The sequence below is a fragment of the Gorilla gorilla genome, chromosome 13 (assembly GCF_029281585.2).
Source record: "Gorilla gorilla gorilla isolate KB3781 chromosome 13, NHGRI_mGorGor1-v2.1_pri, whole genome shotgun sequence".
NCBI lineage: Eukaryota > Metazoa > Chordata > Mammalia > Primates > Hominidae > Gorilla > Gorilla gorilla.
Genome location: NC_073237.2, coordinates 56,055,320 through 56,077,306, shown reverse-complemented (window position 1 = coordinate 56,077,306; position 21,987 = coordinate 56,055,320). Strand labels below are relative to the sequence as shown.

Here is a 21,987-nt window from a genome sequence, read left to right as displayed (position 1 = left end):
TATACAAATCAAGTCAATGGCCCCTTTCCATTGCTGAAGGGGTATTACGAAGCTCTACTGCATTTACAGAAGTGGCCTTGGGGTAGATAAGTGAGCAATGAATCCAGATCCCTTTACTTAGAATGTTTCAAAACTGAAGAAAACATAAAGACTTTTGAGAGTTGACTTGTATTAAGACTTTGGGGGTAAGTACTTTCCTTAGAGGCACAGGGATATTTATTGCTGTCTTATTTTTTTATTTTTTTTATTTTATTTTTTGAGATGGAGTCTTGCTCTGTTGCCAGGCTGGAGTGCAGTGGTGCGATCTTGGCTCACTGCAAACTCCACCTCCTGGGTTCAAGTAATTCTCCTGCCTCAGCCTCCCTAGTAGCTGGGACTACACAGGCGTGTGCCGCCACGCCTGGCTAATTTTTGTATTTTTAGTAGAGATGGGGTTTCACCATGTTGAGCAGGATGGTCTCAATCTCTTGACCAGGGGATCCGTCCGCCTTTACAGACAAGAACGTAGAACTGGGCAACCTGGTGCCGCAGTTTTCAACTTGCTTCATAATCTTTCCAACTTTCACACAAAGAAATGCATTTTCATTTGAAATAAATTTCAAATGTTTTTACAAACTCCATCCTTTTCCCTGCCAAGTCACCAATTTCTTGGATAATGAAAGTATTCCAATGATCATAATATCCTATCCCCATGACATCTCATCACCATTTGACACAGCAAAGGTAAGCCAGTACATGAGTCATGTACAATTTTCAGCATGGTGGTTACAAGTTGAAATCTTCACCTTCCTTTCAGGAAAATATGTAAAACTCAAGTGAATTTATTATGGGACTATCTTTGAATCACCTCTAATTTATGAAAAATTTTGGAAATTTTCAATGCTCTGTTTTAAACAACTAATTATAAAACCGGGTTGTGATACCATAGTTGCAAACCACTGCCCTAAGATCAATACAATTTCTCACATACTCAACTACTCATTTTTAGTACTTTTTTTTTAAACCTTGGTTCAACGTAAGGATCCCACTTATTCGTTAGGAAATTCTGATTTAATTTTTAATATCATTGTAACGATCTTCATTTGCTGGGACATGAAACAATGAGTTTCATCAAATATGTAATTTGATGAAGAAGTACTAAATATAATACTGAGTACCTGTCCCTGAATAAAAATGTCTATTCTTCAGTGGAAGAAGACACACATTTAGAAATTAGAACAACTAAGTTCCAAGTTGTTTTAGCACAGAAGAAAGTAGATTCCATCAGCAAAATTGCAGTTTAGAAATCTTCCCTTTGACTCAACTAAGTCAATCATTTTTTGAAGTCAGAAAGGCAAACTCAAATATGGTTGTAAAGGGTTGAATATCTGTATTTTAAGGAAAAAGTAACATGTTTTTCATCAGACTTGAGTGTCATTTCAATTCCCTTCCTCACTTGATAGTAACTCTGATTGAAAAGATCAATATACATCAATGTGAAATCAAAACTAGAATTTTGTATAGGATTTTTTAAATGTCGAAAAACTAAAATAAGAGCAATTTCAAGATATGAACTAAGATAAACTTATTATATAAAAACAGAGGTACATAATTTCAGAGGCTTACCTGTGCATCAGCCAGCATGACATCTTTCAGCATGGGCTGGCCCTTGGGCTCACCATTTTCCATCCTCACATAATGCACCTGATATCCTCTTATCTGGCCATGCTGTTTATTGGGCACGGGTGAGCGCCACGAGACTTTAACAGATGTTGAGTTGACAGCCTCTACCTCGACTTTGCGAGGAGGACCACTAGGAACTGGAACAACATCATTGGATAAAAGAAATTATAGGCACTTGTCCCACCCAATCAGAGCATTTTCTGCATTTTCTTTACTTAGGTTTCTCTTTCAAAAAATGGGTAAACCCACTATGTTTCCTTTGAAGAATACAAACATTTTCAACCATTGAAAATGCTTAACCAATCTGCTCTACCTTTTAAGAAAAGATCAAAAAACATGACCAATGCAAAAAAAAAAAAAAATGGAAGAAAAAAAGAGTATCAGAGAAATAGAAAAACATGTAAAAAATGTACAAAAGCCAAGGAAGATGCTTTGAGGTTCAAAGCATTAAAGCACAAAGAGGTATAGCATTGAAATAATAACAAAAACTGGCTGTTGATTGTTGTGTGTTTTTTAAAGGTTTCTTTTTAAATGGCAGAATAAAAATATTCTTGATTATATGGATTATCTTCTCTTTTTTTCTCATATCAAAGTTATTCCATACAAAAGATAACAAAAATTCAATGTTGAGCATCAATGTCTCTGAAATATGTAAGACAAAAAGGCAACAAAAAGGTAAGAAGGTAGTTTTGAAAAGTTAACTTCAAAATGTAAAAGAAGTGACTACAAAAAGCCAAGAAAAACACAGAAGACTTTAGATGGAGGTACAGAGACGGGCTGGACTGCAAGACCATAGGAGCCAACAGTTCTTTTAAAGAGAAGCAAATTACTGCATTGAGATTGAAAAAAAAGAAAAAAAAAAAAAAAAAAAGGCCAGGCTGTAGGAAAGACAAGTCTTTGGCAAAAATACTAAAGTAACAGCAATGCTGGGTAAAAAGATGAGCAGAGAAAAAAGATTACTGTGAGCCTACTGAAAGACAGCAGATCAAGACTGTGTCAGAAGGGTGCAAACTGACGTAGCGGAGGCAACATACCATCTTCATTGGTTCGAATCAACACGGACAAGCTCTCAGGGCCAGGGCCGACATCTGTATGGGCTGTCACAGTGATCCGGTATTCAGTCCATTTTTCCAGCTGTTCCAAAAGGTATTTGGTAGTGTCCGAAGGAATTCCCAAAATCTCGTGAGGCTTGTCATCTTCCCCATCCACTGCAGTATACTTGATGGAGTATTCAGTGATAATGCCATTCTGTTTTTCCACTGGTGGAGGTTGCCAACTTACCAAAATACTAGTGGAACTTGGGCTGGTGCAACTAATGTCTTGAGGAGGAGCTGACGGCTCTTATTTTGGTAGTGAGTTAAAGGAGGATTTAAGTGAAAGGACAGGAGTGGTTGAAAAAAAAAATGATAAAACAAAAGAAAAGGCAAAAATAAATAAACGAACAATAAGGACAAAATGAAAATAAGGCTTTGAAACTTAAATTCTAATGACAAATTATGTACCTTGGCTTAGTAATATGAATAAACCAAAAAGAGAATTAATGACCAAAAATAATTGTTAAATAATGGGTAGGGGGAATATGTGAAAATGAGACCTCGAGATAATGGAGCCTCAAATAAAATTACCTACCTGCAATATAAATTCTTCTTCTAAACCAATCCCTCAGTATCTCCCACCCCCCACTATACTGACTACCCAGCTTCAAAAAAGCTGCAAATAGTGCTAGTATTTACTTGAGGGTCTGATGATGCTTCACAGATATTTCCAAGCTTTCACTTCTATATTCTAGAATGAGGATGGTTTACATACAGTACTCATTTGTGAAAGGCTTCTTAAGTGTGAAAAGTTACAATAACTGCTAATGCCCTTCTACCAGTTCCAATTAAAAATAAATAAACAACAAACATAAGAGGGTTCACTCTATCTGAAAAACTGAGTTTGCCTGACCAGTTTTAATAATAAAAGTTAACATTGATAGTAGCCCATTTACAGTGAGCATGCAGAATCAATAAAGGATGAAAATGCAGAGTCCAAGATTTACCTACCCGAGGGTAATGTCAGGATTGTTGATTCTGACTGTAACTTGTACTTACCCTACGTCAGCTTTCAGCTTTTTAATTATAACTCTTCTTGAGACACCATTGCTAGTGAAGAATTAGACCCCACCAGCAAAATTTGGTAAAATCAATAATAATCATTTATCCCTTACAAAATGTCAATAACACAGCCATTAAAAAGAACTGTTTTTTTAAAAACCCAAGTATCAACTGGAAAAGATATAATTTCTGTGCAAAATTTCTTTCATTTTGTACATAATTATTCATACAATGTAGGGTTTATATTAGAGTTAAAAGACATACTTTCTTACTGCCCGTTCTAAATTAAACTAGTCACTTTCTGAGCAATTATTTTCCATCAAATTAACCAAGCATTATGATTTTAAAAAATTAAAAATCAATAAAAGACAGCACAATTACTATCATTATTTAAAACTTAATAATATATGTTCCTAAAGAAGAACAAACAAGTGGGCAAAGATAACACAAGTCCATACACACACGCATATATTTTTAAAGCAATGTATATGGTAGACTGAATAAAGCAATCCTATATTTCATATTTGAATGTGTAGTCTGGGGAATTCCCTAGACTTTGTGAGTCTTAATATTACGGAGTGCCAGGTGTATCCAATTGTTCAGGGGATTATCAGTCTTTCTTAATTTACGTGCCTTGTGTTCATTATTACAGTCAATCAAAATAAAAGCTCTCTGTATTGACAAAAAAGAAATCCTCATAGGACAGCCTTGTAAATTTGGAATAAGATTTGCAAAACCACTAGAGTCTCATTTTTATTGATTCTGACTAGGGGTTCTTATATCTCAAATTATAAAACTATTTTACATGCATTATCATTATTCATAATAAATTGAGTTGTTCATGTAACAGCAAGGACTCATCTGTAATTCTTTTTAAAAAGCTGATTTGGTTTTCACTAGGGCTATCTTCAGACCTCCTATTTTGTGAGAATATATTCAACACCATTTGAAAATTTTACTTTAATAAAATAAGGAATAGATAAGTGTTTGATGTGCTTATAAAAAGTCTATTCAATATGTATGTGTGTGTGTGTGTGTATATATATATATATATATATATATACACACACACACATATGTTAAAAACTGAGGTTTGTAAACCATGGGAAATATAATATTGAAGCATGTAACATTTCTCTTAATTAAATGCTTGGTTTTTAGAAATTATCTTCTACAATACTATTTATTAGCCTGCCTGGAATTCAAAGCAGACATACAGAGAACGCATTAATTTACATGCTTACGCCTTTAAATGAAAGAAAATTTTATGGGAATAAACGATAATCACTAATAGATTAAACATGATCCTAACCATTTTCATGTGAATAATCATGCTTTAAAGAGGGAAAAACATAAATTTTATTATCAAAAAACCCTGAAAGTTTTCAAGTTTCTATAGAAAATGAAATGGTGGAAAACTTGCTTATTTGTATGGAAGGAAATTAATCTTTTAAATCATAAATTTCATGTTTGCTGATAGGTCTAAATATGAGGTCAACAGATCATCTTCTTGACAAAATTCAATGTATTTCTACTACAGATATCTATTGTATAATTCACTATGTCAAAAAGTAAAGACAAAATATCACACAAAGAAATCTAAGAAAATAACTCAACAAAACTCTTCAATTCAAGGTAAATAGTATTTTTTTATGAATGAACTGTAAACACATATTAATAAAAAGCAATTAATAATAATAAGCCACCAAACTTTCCATCAAAAACAATCTCCTGTATAATACTTTATGCAAAACAATCTGCCCTGGGAACAATTAACCCCCATTGTGATAAACACAGCTATGCTTAAGGGTAACAGCTCCAAAAAGAAATTGAACCCGAAGAAACAAAATACAATTTAGAATTGCAAATATGTTTGCGATTATTCCATTGTTTCTAAATTTGTCCACATACAGATTTTCTGTCAATGTTCCAAATTTCCACATGTACTACACACAGAGTTAATAAGAAACAAGTCATCAGAGCTGAGTTTTTCTTAGTAGAAACAAATACATGAAATAAGGACTTGTTTAATTGCAAAGCTAAAGCCTGTGTGCTTAAAAAAATAAAGTTTTTTTTTGTCTTTTGCAGCCTCTTTCATTTGCAAAGCCCTCCTATGATTATTTTGCAGGGTTCTCAATGTGAATTTTGCTTTAAAGCCTTGTAATTCATTAAACAGGGCTTGATCTAACTCCTTTCACCCACTTTTCACCCATGGACGTCTACTAACTTCTTTAAAAGTCTTTCAATGTAGGAAATGGGAAGGTGGGATCTGTTATTTAGATCAAGTGATGAGACCAAAATAAGTCACAGTTACACTTTCACCTGTGAAGTGTGATGCATACTAACCTAGAGACTAACTATTAAGCATATTAGCAGGTTTGCTTATTGGTGAAGGTGAAAGCTAGCAACATCTCCCAGAGGAAATAAAAAGGCAGAAAGTAAGCAAAGAGAGACACCTACTTGACTGCATGGTTCTAGCTGATATTTCTGCAGTAGAAGCACCCAGGCCTTGAGGGGAGCGTGCAGCCAGACGGAAATAGTATAAGCTGTTTGGTTTCAGTCCTTGCAGCCTATATGATGTCCCTGGCTCAATGGTAATTCGTTGCTGGAAGCAATAAGAGAATGTGGTCATCTTCAGTAAGGTTCGTGCAAATACTTTTTAATCATACTGTCTTGAGCCATCAGATTTCTATCATCAGGATTATAATCTCACCAAAATATCACCAAAAGAGTCAATAGTGAGTATCCAGGGCTATACTAAGGAAATTATATAATGAAACTATCAGTTTAAAAGGCAAGTTTCTACAAAGGTAACTGGAATAAGGGAAGTCAGAGATCTTTTTAATGTTGACACAGTCAGCCAAATACATCAGATAAGAGGAAGACTGAGAGGCCAACACCCATGAGTATGTTCTGCCGTTAAATGTGTGTATGTTGCTGTGACACAGATCACAATAGAAAATGACACCTGCCCCTGGTAGTGGAATCCGCCCAACATGTGCAATTTTAATTGAACAGATGTCTACTCATCTCCCATGATCTTCTGAAATCTCAATTGGAGGCAAAGAAAACATGACCAGAAGTAGCAACAGTAACCAGTATACAATTTACAGGAGGTTGCTATAAAAGAGATTTGAAATTGCCAAGTTTTAGTGGGATAAAATATCACATTAGTCACTAAAGAAAGTTGAATAATTTATCTGAAACCACATTACTACCCTAGGTTGATCTAAAATAACTGAAAACCTTACTTTCTTTGTGAAAAAAGAACCCACAGCCAGAAAAAAAATAAATTCACAAACGTTTGTGGACTTTTGATAAACGATTTCGTTAATCAAATGCTGTAACTCTCACCTTCCATGCTTAAAATTTGTCATTTAGCAAAAATATAAGTGTCTATGGGTAATCAATCTTGAACATCAGCCTACAGTAAACTTTAAAATGCAAGTGAATACATAATCTAGTAATGGTGTGTGTAATCTTAACACTATCAAATAGTGTTTGCTATTCACACAAACAAATCAGTTAAGAAGAATTCAAGGCCAGGCACGGTGGCTCACGCCTGTAATCCCAGCACTTTGGGAGGCCGAGGCGGGCGGAACATGAGGTCAGGAGATCGAGACCATCCTGGCTAACATGGTGAAATCCCTTCTCTCCTAAAAATACAAAAAATTAGCCGGGTGTGGTGGTGGGCGCCTGTGGTCCCAGCTACTCGGGAGGCTGAGGCAGGAGAACGGCGTGAACCCAGGAGGTGAGGTTGCAGTGAGCAGAGATTGCGCCACTGCACTCCAGTCTAGGCGACAGAGTGAGAGTCTGTCTCAAAAAAAAAAAAAAAAAGAAGAAAATTCAAATATAAAACTAGAGAAACCATCCCTAGGGTGTTCTGACTTACAAATACCAAAGTTTTCAGGAATTTTAGATCCACCTAGTAAGAAATAAAGAAATTCCCTAAATAAGCAATTGTGGAGCACAGTAGCTATGCCAACATTTAAGCATCACAATTCTCCTTTACTCTTTGTATATATGTATGTTTGTGTCTATGTATGCCTGTATTTTAGTTTGGTGGTCGTGATGAAGGTTTAAACAATTCAGTGCTGATTTACGCCTTACAGAAAACACCAATAGCTCAAGTTGTACCATGAATACTTTAAGTCATATCTGCACTTCAACTATATAACTTTTTGAGTGCTTGATTTATATTGGCTTTGTTAGCTAAATCTAAGAGCACTGCATTTAAAACCTATTCTTTTGAGATTCTGCTCAATTCAAACAGATGGAATAAAACAGAAGTTTACAAGAACATATTAATTTATTATAACATCCAAAATTATGTACTACAAGTTAATTGAGAGTAGTTCATTTAGTATGTGAGTTTTTTAAAAGATATTCTTTATTAGAACACAGGGACTGTTTCACTTTGTGAAGATTTTTTTTTCAGACAAAAAATGCTAAGAGGCATAATAAAATGAATATATGAGTGAAGTTCTCAAACATAGTGCCATTAACTCCTTTTGTCCTAATGTTCCCCATTGGATTTCACAATAATAAAAGAAACATATTTATTACTATTATGTATTCTCATTCTGAAAATGTTAGATGTATCTTAATATCGATTTCTATAATGTATTCAAACTGCACTCAAGAAGCAGTAGACCCTAACCGTTAACAACACAGACTCTGGAACTCGACTGCCTAGACTCAAATCCCAGCTCTGCCATCCACTAGTGCGAGACTTTGAGCAAATTATTTAACTTTTTTTCCATGCCTCCATTTTATTATATGTCAAATCGATTAATAAGAAAGGCTAGCTCCAGTGCTACTATAAAAATTAGATGCATTATTGATGGTGAAACCCTTAGAACAGTGCCCATTAATGAGTTAATTATATTGATTTTCATTTCTCTTTTCAGTGACGATCAACAATTGCCATGCCTTCTACAATCTGTTATTTTATTTGCACAGCATACTCAAATGTTATACACACTCACCTTCATACCAAATACTTTTTAGCAAACAAACATTTGCTATTGGGGAATCTTTGAAACCAGGGTGGAAAAATTCATCTAGCCAAGGACTTTCATTAACATATAGAGCTAATTTAGTCACCTGTCCCCACAGTGACTTAAATACTTTCATGAAGAAGAGAAAGTCCTCAAGTCTCATTGAGTATTTATTCTTCCATAACCTGATACATCTATGGTACTTGGAACTCTGTCAGAAGCACATTCCAATAGGAACAAGAGTTATTTTGTTTTGTTTTTCCCCAAAGCCTCCAAATAACCACTGTTTTTTGTCATTGTTGCTGTTTTGGGTTTTTTTTGGGGGGGGAGGGAGAGTCGAGTTCCTCTTTTAATTAGTAAATCTTTTCCATCAAGGTCCTCAATAGCTCTCTGACCAAGAATGTGGATAAATACACAAAAATAAAAAAGTGGCCCAATGTAATGAATAATTCCCAGGGTGAGAAGCACTATAGTCTTACCTCCTCTCCATGCTCCCCATCTTTGTAGACCAGTTCATAGTTGGCAATGGTATCTGAACGTGGAGGTGTCCAAGAGAGCAAAATACTTGTTTCAGACTCAGGTTCTGCTTTGAAGTTTAGTGGCTGCCCTGGTACTAAAAACAGGGAGGCAATGGATTGAACTCACAATCACCAGGAGTATTCACAAAGTTCTTCCATTAGCGTAACCTGTTTAAACCTTTCAAAATCTGTACACATGTACCAGCTTAGTGGAAAACAAGCTCCTTTACCTTGTCCAAGTTAACCTCTTTGTATACAGGGCAAGTACAATGTTATAAATCCTGCTCTGGAGTAGTAGAACATCTACACAAGATACAGTAGAACTAATAAGTATAAAGTATATCGGCCTCTGAATTCAATTTTAAGGAAAAAATTCTTTACTTCATGATATGGTTGTTAGTAATAAATAATATAATTTACATAAAGCACTTGAAATATTGCCAAAAGCATAATAAATACAAAATACCTAAAAGTATTGTTATTTACAGCTGAGTAGGAACTTACTCTCTAGCACTACATGTAACATTCAAAATTATTTCCAATTAAATTTATAAAATCTTACCTTTACTCCAATAACAAAACCTAACAGGCAAACAGAATCACTCAGCATTTTTTCTTACCAGCCCACATTTTGAAGAAGAGGTGTAAGAAAGGAAAAACAAAACAAAACAAAACTCTATCACTTACAAATAATGACTTCTAATCTCTAAACTATGTTAAATTATTTAATGAACTACACCTAATACAAACAAAATATCCTCTCTAGTGCCACAAAGCTAAACTACTACAAAAATTAAGAAGTTTATAGAACACACTTATCAGAAATATGGTAACTTAAAGAGATCATCTATAATTCTCATGTTAGCCATGTAATCTATTCGATAGACAATTTGGAAGAGCTGTTTATCAGCTGTAACAAAGAATGGAAAGTCTATTCAGTTTAAAACACCTTACTCAAATGTACTAGTATAATTACTAACCTAAACTTTCTAGTCCACACCTAAGCCTATCAGTTTCCCTCTATCCATTATACACAAGGCTGAGTCACGGTGTCACTGGCACATCTAATCGTACATTGTTCTTGGCCACTGTCTGCTCTGATTGGTGAGTGCCTATGCTTTCCCAATTGTAAAATATTTTGATCATTACCCTTGATATTATGGCATGTCTCAATGTGCTGTGGCTGAACATATGTTCATATTCCCTCAAGTTTCAATGAGAATTCCATTTATATTTAAAGAAAAAAAGAGAACAATAATACTTCATAGCAGAGGAGTAAAAAAAACATCTAAAGTGTGCTTTAAAACATCTAAAGTGGCAATCTCAGCAAAAATATTTTAAAATACATATAATACAGTATAATTTGTAGTTGAAAAGAAGGCTTTGGAGAAAATGTATTGCTTTCCTTTTCTTTTATAGTTATGTCTCTGTACTATGGCTTTAAAAAATGCCCTTTGTTAAAGCAGTCTGCAAGAATGATTTGTAGAATTCCTAATGATAATTTTATTCCTCTGGTAAGTCAGCCTGTGTATATGTGTGTGTGTGTGTGTGTGTGTCTGTGTGTGTGTGTGTGTGTGTGTGTGTGTGTGTGTAAAGGAATATATGTTTGGACTGATGCTTAAGGTCACAAATAATCAGTGCTTCATATTTCTAGTTGCCTTCATCATCTTTTCTCTCTCTCTTTTTAAAAACCACAGGCCTTGAGAGTCTCATTGATTTGATGCCTCTGGGAGCTTACTTTCTGAACAGAGTATCACATTTTTTTCCCCAGTACCTGCCCAGTGGGTGACCTAACACAATCATTTAGATTGAAAGGTGGAAGCGAAAGAAGATAAAAGATTGAGAAGCAAGAGGCAGAGGGACAGAGGGGAACAAAACACAAATAGGCAAACTGCAAAGCAAATGGAAAATGCATTATTTCTAAAAGGGAAATACCAAAAGCACTGGCAGGAGCAATAATGGAAACAAGAGTGACCAGATAGATGGGAAAATTATGATAGGATCTAATATTCACATGATAAAAGGGTTTCTCAGGCTAAAAATGCATACATATGCAGTCACTGATTTTTTTTCCTAGTTTTATTTGCTTCTTTCTTTCTCCCAATTTCCTGGGAAACAAGAAAGTTTGTGTTAACTCCTGACTCAAACCAAACCGGAGTACAGTATGGTCAAGAATTAGAAACACAGACAACACTGAAGGGCTGCTCTCGGGATAATAATTGCTTGTTACGCATTTCTTCCCTGCCTAATGCTAATAATAAATTGACATTGATTGAAAACATCTTGGAAACCTAATTAACTTTTTCTTACTTAAACTGTTTACTTTTTGCTTTTAATTTGTCTTGAGTAAATTCCCGGTTGGTCTCAATATTTCATTCTTGTTTAGTGACACAAGCTTCATCTGATCATCTAATTCTGCTTGTTTCTATTAAGAGCCCCTTCCTTCTAAATAATGACTTAAGTAGGCACATCCAAGTCTCAGAGAGTACACTGTCCTTTTTATTCTTGCACAAAGCTAAAGGTTGGCTAGATGACTTGATGCAAAGTGTCTTCATCTAATGTACAGGGGGTTCTCTCCTGTTCTTTCCTTATCCTTCTTTTGAAATGGTTCGGAGGGTAACTTCATTTATTAGATTTTAAACTTGTGGTACAGGCTTAGGCATGGTAACTCACATCTGTAATCCCAGCACTTTGGGAGGCCAAGTTGGGAGGATGGCTTGAAGTCAGGGGTTCGAGACCAGCCTAGGCAACATAGCAAAACCCTGTCTCTACAAAATAATAAAACTTAAAAAAATTAGCTGGGCATGGTGGAGCATGCCTGTAGTCCCAGCTGCTTGGGAGGCTGAGGTGAGAGGATCACTTGAGTCCAGGAGCATGAGGCTACAGTGAACGATGACTGAGCCACTGCACACCACCCTGGATGACAGAGTGAGACCCTGTCTCCAAAAATAAATAAATAAATAATAATATATAAAATAAACATGTGGTGCGAATACAAATGCTCAGAGGTGTCAGGTAATTTAGATGAGTGAGAAGGCCATATGGGGCCTGGGGCCCGGTGGAGAGTGCCCACCACCTGAAGAGGGACCGCAGGCCATGCTCAGTGACAGCAGGTTGCTGCCTTGTGAAATGTGGGCGCACTCTTGTCCCAGCTTCAGATTTCCTTCACAGAAGTTGATCATGAACCTTCCAGGTAAAACCTTTCCATTCTTAATTACTGAAAATTAATTGAATTTTAAAAGCACTGTATGGGGCAAAATGTGTCTACAGGCTAGATTCAGCATATGGGCCAGGGCCCTAAAATAAACTTTCATGATCTCAGGCTCCAGGCTCATCAATGGCTTAAGAGTGCACTACCCACACTTCCTCGGGAACTGAGGGTGTACCTAACGATATCACTTCCTCAGGGCATTTTGTCATATTTGAATCCACAACCATGAAGCTGAGGATACAAAGGAATTTTTTTTAAATAAGGTATAAAATGAATGTATTTTTAAATTCCCAACATATTGGTCCTAATGAGCATAATATATGTATATAAGAAAACACTTCAGGGGCTACAGACTGTCATATTTGTTTTCTCTGGAACACTTGAGACGTGGGACTACTTTCATCATCTGTCAATTGAATTTTTATACCAAATATTGGGTCTACAGAGGTTCCATTTCACATTTCTATTAATGTTTTCTCTCTATATATGTATTTACACATATAAATGTATAAACGTAAATATTTACCTACATTTTATTTATTTATTTAGTTTTGAGACAAGGTCTTACTCTATCACCCAGGCTGGAGTGCAATGGCACAATCATGGTTCACTACAGCTTTGACCTCCAGGTCTCAAGTGCTCCTTCCACCTCAGCCCCCTGAGTAGCTGAGACTACAGGCGTGTGCCATAACACCCGGCTAATTTTCTAATTTTTTTTGTAGAGACAGGGTCTCAGTATGTTGCACCAGGTTGTCTGAACTTCCTGGGCTCAAGAAATCCTTCCACCTCGACCACTCAAAGCACTGAGAGTATGGGTGTGAGCCACTGTGCCTCGCCTTCTTACACACAGATATTTTATGCTCTTGTAATCATTACACATCACGGTTTCTCACTGGCATTTTTTTTTTTTACCTTCACTTACCAGTCCTTTGTCTATGTATATCTGATTTTATTTTTATTTTATTCAAGAGTTTTTCTGTGTTGTAACATTTCCTTCACTGATTAACTGAACATAAATTTTATAAGAAAACATGAGATTCTGGGAAAATCATGGGCAAATAAAAACAACATATCCAGACCTTTAAGCAGTTACTTCATATTCAAAGGAGAGATCTGATATTGACCATAAACCAGATTTACAATAGGACATGGAAAGCAGAAATAAAATAAGTAAAAATTTTTCTTTAATATTATATTTAAGAAGTCATTATATACTGTAAAAGTATGTCCATCCTCTTGCTTACATAATGTCCACAAGGAAATAGAAATGTGAGCTATGAAGTCCCTAAAATAAGATTATAATCCCACTGATACATGTTAAGTACTTGAGTATTACTTTAATTACACTCTATATAAATATGTGAAAGCAACTCAAAGACAAGGGATCAAAAAGACTAACAAGAGAAACCTTCACATTATCAGATGCTGATATATTAGAAGAGATTAATATTTGAATAAAATTTAGAGATTATCTCTAAAGAAAGGTTGACACATATTGCACTGCTAAACAACAGTTTCATCTTGCTATAGCACAAATATGAAATATGACCAAAGATACTAGAAAACCCATGATTGCTAAAATATCCAGTATTTTAATAAGGTACATGCTTTAAAATGTGTGTATCTAGCATATTGATAAATGATAATAAGAATAAAACTGACAGCCAGAATTATAACGGTAGTAAAACAAAGCAAAATTCAAAACAAAGAGTCTGATGTGTAAATGCCACAAATATATCATTGACAAAATAAGTACTTAATACACAAGCATCAGCACAAATCTTATTCTCAACAGTCATTAAATATAAATGAGAAAAAGTTAAATTTTATTATAGTTGTATTTATATCCAGTGCTCCTTTACTCATTGCTAAATCTATTCAGAAAAAGCATGTAAATTGGACTCATAACTTTGGTTATTAGAAAGCAGTCTTTTTCTAGTTTGCTTGTATAGGCCTGTTGACATACACTAATGAAATGATTTATAAACTTCTGGAAACCTAACAGACTTTGTCTCTAAATGTCATAGCTTATATTTTAACACTTTTGCAATGTCCAGAATTTGTAATAGCATTAACATCCCTAAAATGTTTAAAGTTGATACTAGTCATTAGTATTTGATAAATATATATAATTCTTTATCTTTTGAAGGCATATACTGTTAAAGGTATATCCATATAAGTCAGATGATTTTCAAGAATCTATTAAATGAATAGATGTAATTAGAGGTCAGACATGCTTTCTAAATACAGTTCAGAAAAAAGACACATATTAGGATTTAAGATTTATAATGCCTCTAATTAGCATGAACATCAAGCAACATTTAATGCATTAGGTTTGAGATTTAACTTACCACTTCTTTGTCAGAGTTTTATTTGCACTTCTTCTATAAAATATAGTTACCCTATGCTTTTGGTATAATTACCTTTATAAGAAAACTATAGGAGGTCCTTTTTTCCTTCCTGAATGTGTTTTCTAATAATGAAAATATTTTTCTAGCTTAATATAAATACTTCCCTTGTCAATGGCCATATATTCCCCATATTTTCAAGGTAAACTAGTTGCAAGTGACTTTGTAATGCCAGAAGTTAGAGCCATGGAGAACTGAGAAGACTGACCCATATTTCAGAAAATAATCGTCTCAATGAAAGTCTTTTCATATTTAAAACCATTTAAATATTACTCAACACGGTCAACTGTACTAATGTTCACAATCAAGGAGAAAAACTCTCTGACTGTAAAACAGACAGATCATATTCTTATTTTCTGTATTACCAGAAATACACAAATTTACATCAATCCTTCACTTATATCCATCTGTGTGACTCATATTAGATAAAATCAAAAGTGAGACTTCTCTCTTAAACTCACTTTGATCCTAAATACTGTTCTTTTGGAATCCGGTTTCAAACAAAAATAGGAATGTGAAAGTCACAGAATGAAAGATAATAAAATTAAATGAGTACCTTTTAGACACAGAAGACATGAAAATGTACATTTCTGTGTATTTGTATTTAAAATGTACTTCAATTCCTACATATTATTGATCAGTAAATTTTTACAGGGTTAGAGGAGAAAAATTGCAGTGAAAATAATCATATCCTTAAATTTTATATTTCATAATGGTTATCATCCTAGCAATCATCCTAAGAATTCTTTAGTCAGTAACTTTCTTGTTACTCCTTTTTCTTAAGGAGCAGCTCAGCATTAATTACATCAGAACAAACATCATTGTTTTTGGCAGGTGTCCACTAATATCCACTGGCCTTTTTAATTAAGCCTATAATTGTGCTATTTTGGAAGGTTTTCTTAGCTTACTGAGCTTGGCAGGCAGTTATTACATCACTATATATCTTCTCAATCAACATGTATTAAAAGTAAAACTATTATGGAAGATTCTTGGAAACATCTTCATGCAAAAAAGTTAGTTAAACAGAGTGGGAACAACTATTCTAATATATCCATGTCCCATTCATCTAGATTTTCTGAGTTCTGTCATTAAATTAAATCAGAGCTTTTGAAAGTAGAGTCCCCAGCTCACAGTAACTCAGTTGCCCCTCTGATAATGCTACCTTCACTGACTTATGATTCAATGTCACATTCTGTCCACTGGTAATATAAAAAAATAAAGATATGGTCTGTCTACTTAAACATTACTTCTATATTTTTCAATAAATTACGACTGAAGGCATCAGGGTTTTTCATTTAGCATTCTAAATACAAGGATTCTCACAATTGTCTAAGATTCACATTTTGGTTGGATTAGGTTTAGGAAAAATTTTGTTTCTTAGATAATCTTCCTGTCATCAGAAAATAAAAATATGAAACACTATAGATTTCTATGTTTAAACTGGTGCTTATAAAACTTAGAGCCAAATTTATTTAAATTTAGTTAAATTTCAGCCAAATTTACTGCTTGAGTGTAATGATCTTTCATAAAAATGTTCTTCCTTCCACTTCTTTTAGATAAACTTAGTTTTTTTTTTTTTTCATTTCTAAATGTTTTCATGTACTTCTGCACTGGAATAATCTAATAGCTACCTCAGTGTTTCAGAAGTAAGTTATGTATAATTCTTAGATAAACATATGAATAAATGAAACAATTGTGTTTTTCTCTCTTGCCTCTTTTCATTATTGAATACCTACACTGGCATAAAAACACAAAAACTATCATATTAAGCAAATTATTAATTTAAAAGGTAATGGTAGTTGATAATGATTTGGCTCTGTGTCCCCACCCAAATCTCTTCTCAAACTGTAATCCCCATGTGTCAAAGAAGGGACCTGGTGGGAGGTGACTGAACAATGGGGGTGGTTTCTCCTATGCCGTTGTGGTGATAGCGAGTGAATTCTCACGAGATCTAATGGTTTTATAAGGGGCTCTTCCCCCTTTGCTCTTCTCTCTCCTGCCACCATGTGGAGAAGGTCCTTGCTTCCCCTTCACCTTCTGCCATGACTCTAAGTTTCCTGAACTCTCCCTAGCCATGTGAAATTGTGAGTCAATTAAACCTCTTTCCTTTGTAAATTACTCAGTCATGGGTATCTCTTTATAGCAGTGTGAAAATGGACTAACACAGCAGTTAAAAGTATCCAGAATCCCTGGATTTAAATTCTGCTTTTGCACTTAGTAACCTTACGACCTAAGGCAAGTTTCTGAATCACGTTTTATCCTCTTTGATCTTCAATTTACTCATTGGCAAGTGGGATAATTCCACATCTGCCTAATTGGTTTGTGAGAATAAATACATGCAAAGTTCATAGTATAGTGTCCTCCATATGTTAGCTACTATTATGATGATTACATATTAATAATTTAATGTTTTACATATTAAGTTACAAAATGTTTCCCTCCATTATCTAATCTATACCCTGTTATGAATTTTATTGCATCCCACAAAAATCCATATGTTGACATCCTCATCCCCAGTACCTCAGAGCATAACCTTATTTCAATATAGGATCTTTGCAATGGAATTAGTTAAGATGAGGCCGTAAGAGTGACCCCAAGTCCTTTATGACTGTGTACTAGTAAAAAGGGAAATTTGGGCACAGGCATGCTTTTGGAAAGAACATAATGTAAAGATGAAGGTAGTGATCAGATGATGCTTCTACATGTCATGGTACAGCAAAGATTGCCAGCAAACCAACCAACAGAAGTTAGGGCAGCAGCATTAAGTATGTTTCCCTCACAGCCTTCAAAAGGAACCAATCCTGCCAACACCTTGATCTCAGACTCCCTAGGCCCCAGAACTGTGAGACAATAGATTCCCGTTGTTTAAGCCACCTAGTATGTGGTTCTTTTTTACAGGAGCACTAGAAAACAAATAGAACCACTACACTCTATAAGGTGGTTATTATTATAGACTAGAAAACTGAAGTTCAGAGAGAGATGACATAAATCACCTAAGGTGACAGCTAATAAACGAAAGCTTGGGATTCAAACCCTGGTTATGTTACTCCAAGACCAGGGATTGAAAAAATAATCACAGCTGAGAAATTTAAAAAGCTCAAAGTGGAATGTAAGTTCCCATATAATTTCTTAGAATTTTTTAATTGTTATGTAGCTGCTAAAACAGTATAATAAAAAGCAATCTCATAATAGTTAACCACTTTTAGTCAAGAAAAAGCAGAACAAGATTTACAGATGTCTACATTTCCCAGTGAGAAGCTTTTTTGGTAAGAACAGCCTACAGTATTTTTTTTCTGCATATTACTACAGCAAATAAATACAGAAGTACTGCAAATGGCACATAGAGAAGTTATATGGATAGTTTTTAATACAACTGTGGTGAGACATATTTTTATAGCTGGCTTTCCTACAATGTCATAGAGAAAAGAGTAAATCCATGAACAAGCCAATAAGAACCAAATAATGGTACGAAAATAAAGGCAGGCAAACTATTAATATAAATGTGCTCTGAGATTCCTAGAAGCAAGGACAAATAGTTAAACATCCTTCATATAAAGACCATGACATGAAAACAAGTCAGTGATTCACAGGTATCAGTGAAATAGATGATAGATACATTATCTAGTACTGGCATCTGAGAAAATTTACTAATTCATTGCCAGGATTAGCAATGAGTTATGTCTACAGATTATACTGTCTCCAATAATATGATTATTATGTAGATTTCAAAACAAGCCAACAGCATGATGCCAAAACATTCGTAGATTAATGCAGGTTTAAAAGATGCCAACACAATAAGGAGTCAAAGAAGTAGCTCTCAGATGCTCAAGAATAAACTTTTTTTTTTTTTTTTTTGAGATGGAGTCTTGCTGTCACCCAGGCTGGAGTGTAGTGGTACAATCTTAGCTCATTGCAAACTTGCAAACTCCATCTCCCAGGTTCAAGTGATTCTCTTGCCTCAGCCTCCTGAGTAGCAGGAATTACAGGTGCCTGCTACCATGCCCAGCTAATTTTTGTATTTTTAATAGAGATGAGGTTTTGCCATTGGCCAGGCTGGTCTCAAAGTCCTGACCCTCAAGTGATCCACCTACCTCCCAAAAGTGTTGGGATTACAGGCGTGAGCCACTGTGCGTGGCTCAAGAATAAACTTTAGAAGAGGCCTGTTATTTTATATTAGCCCAAAGCCAAACTGATCACCTTGACTCAAAGACCAAAGAGGTTTGATAACCTCTTAGGAAAATAAAACCACTGGGAGGGCCAAGTTTTCCTTCATAAAATAGTCTATTGTCTGCTGTAGCTCTTAGCAAAGTTAATCAATCAGGCCCAATGTTCTATCTGAGATCTCGGTAACTGTCTCTCTTTATCCACTGAGGCCATACAGAGAAAAACAGAAATTAAAGCCACTCAGAGAATATTTATTTTTAAGCCAGTAGCTTCTGGCAAATATAAGCCATTTACATACCCAAGGCCCTGTTAACAGTTTTATTTTTTAGCTTTGTCTTGAACCATCCAATCTTACACAAATTAAATACTCTTTTGAGACCACTCTACCATACTAGCTATTACAAAGAAGTGTAGTTTTTCTATTCTCAAAACTGGGCATGGGGGAGACATTTTTCTATCTCACATAGAGAAGTCTTCAAGTCATTCCCATACAAATTAAAAAGAAGGGGTGTTAATGCATTGTTCTGCTCAAAATGATTAGTTTTTCAGATGTCCATGCTTGTTCCTTTTCAGATATCTATCATCTCTTGCTTTGAAGCCCTAAATCTCAAAAATTAAAATTCATACCATCTTTGTTCCTTCTTTGTTTTTGTCCTTCTCACCTCTTTGCACCAGCCCTTCCCTCCTGCCCTATTTCCCTCCTCAACCAAACTTACCTCCTGTCTGAGTGATGACTTGTATGTCACTTGAAAGTGGACCATCTCCAATTGAGGTAAAAGCCAGGACTTTGACAGAATATGTTTTCTGGGGCACTAAGTTGCCAATAGTAGTGATCTGGCTGTCGGCTACATTGTGTTTCATCCAGTTGTTGACATGTTGAGTGGGATCCATTGTATAATAAACTCTATATCCTTGGATCTGTCCATTTGGCTCCTCAGGTTCCTTCCACTGTACCAAAATGGTGGTCGAACTCAACATTCGTGCCTGGACATCCCTCGGGGCACTGGATGGCGCTTGCTCTGAGGTTTGTGTTAGCACAGGTTCGCTGGGAGGCCCCCGCCCAATGTTATTGACAGCAACAACCCTGAATTCATAATCCGAGTAGGGACTTAGTCCAGCGACACTGTAGCGTGTGGTCGCCACCCCATCAATTTCTTTGTAAGGTTCCTCAGAGTTTTTAGGTTTATGCTGAATTATGTAATAAGAAACAGGCTCAGGGTTCCCAGAGTCCCACGTCAGTGTGATGCTTGTAGCTGTGCTCTCAGTCACTACAGGAGTTCCTGGAGGTTTGGGTAAGGCTTGGATGGGGGAAGATAAAAGACAATGACTACCCATCATCTCTATAATATTTCAAAAATCTATAAACTCTACTATGAAAATGACAGGATTATGTATCTACTGAAGATTTAATTAAATTAAATTATAGCAAAGAGTAGTTTTCTGAATGGCCAAGAAGGACAGTAAAACATTCATAGGTGACACAAATCCTGCTTTCCTAGAAGGGCTTGATAGCATATTTTTAGGCTTGTATCCAAATCCCCTACTTATTAGCTAAGTGATCCTGCATGCATTTCTTAACCTCTCTTTGCTTTAGTCTCCTCATGTGGAAATGGGAAAAATATTATTATTTAAGTTATATTATACAGCTGTATGTAACTGTATTTCATGGGTTTGCTGTGAAGATTAATGAGCCAATCCACTAAGATTCTTAGAATGTAACTGGAACCCACAAAAAAACCTTAGTATTAGCTGCAGTTATTACTATTATTATACCAAAAGCTTGGCCAATTAGCCCCTTGCCCCAATAAATAAATGGTATAACTGAAATACCAATAAACATTGAAAAGAACAAAATGTCGAATACATTGAAATGAAATTAAATTGCTATGAAACAATAGCATCTATATTTTGGTAAGACACAGTACCATTACTAAAAATTTTCTTATAAATGATAAACCAAAAGTTTTAAGGTGCAAAAGAATAGAAATTTCAAATCAATGTTTTATTCTTAATATTTAAAAATTGCTGAAGGAACTAAATTAAGGCACATTCACTAATCACTTTTTAAGGTATGTTATGGTCATATTAATATGCATTCTATATTCCACATCAGAAATATCCGACGTAGCTACATGACAAATATTTGCAATAAAATCCATCTTTTTAGAGGTCTAATTGTTTCTTTTTAGCAGAAGAATACAAATCAAAACACTACTAATTAAAAATATAAACTGTCTGCTTTGCTGACCTCATATTCAAGTGCCTTATTCTAAACAATGATTCTGAAACGCAGTGCTATTAGGGTAGGAAGGGGCATTCTAATAGTTGACTCTTTAGAGAAATCTCAAAGGGTAACATTCATATAATCAGCCCATTAGTGTCCCTGTTTCCTTGCCAACATAAAGGCAAGAAGTATAACACCCCCTAGAATGGTAGCTTTTCAAGAGCAGCAAACTTGTACTTCTGACTTACTGTAAAATTGTGAATGCCTAGAATGCTGCCTGGCACTCGGTAGGTTTTTAATGAGAATCGTTAAACAGTTAACTGAATAAATGAGTCAGCACCCATTCACCTCACTCTCTTCAACCTGTTCTTTTGTTTTGATTTATTTTAATTTGACATTAAGATTCACTCTTATGTTTTATTGTTTATTTTTGAGGTGGAAAAGACAGGGAAGTGGCAAGAGTCAGGAAAACAACGATGAGAAGGTGAACAAAATATTAGTTTAAAGTGGCCCCTGCTTTTGAATTCTTAAAGGTCTTCAGCAAGCCTTCAAATATTTAAAGCTGAAATGGTAATTATAAAAAAGGTGATTCAATATTTACACACTACTCAAAGAACTACAGAATGATAATATTTTGTCAAGGGAATTTACTGAAAATAATAATAAAATGAAATTTGTTTAAATATTCTGACCTGGCATTTTTC

The 21,987-nt window shown here is 35.1% G+C and overlaps 1 protein-coding gene across 44 annotated transcripts in view; it reads right to left on the bottom strand.

Annotated features, from left to right (window-relative positions):
* The window catches only part of PTPRD (protein tyrosine phosphatase receptor type D), a 2,298,568-nt gene that overhangs the window by 183,151 nt on the left and 2,093,430 nt on the right, over positions 1-21,987 (bottom strand). For 28 of the 44 annotated variants that reach the window (XM_055350539.2, XM_055350541.2, XM_055350534.2 and 25 more), the window contains 5 exons: positions 19,776-20,357; positions 9,238-9,371; positions 6,219-6,363; positions 2,697-3,002; positions 1,606-1,799 (listed from right to left, as the gene is read on the bottom strand). In XM_055350539.2, the coding sequence (XP_055206514.1) occupies positions 1,606-1,799; positions 2,697-3,002; positions 6,219-6,363; positions 9,238-9,371; positions 19,776-20,357 (1,361 nt within the window). The remainder of the gene's footprint in view (positions 1-1,605; positions 1,800-2,696; positions 3,003-6,218; positions 6,364-9,237; positions 9,372-19,775; positions 20,358-21,987) is intronic. The other 16 variants (XM_055350566.2, XM_055350568.2, XM_055350573.2 and 13 more) reach the window with 2 other exon arrangements.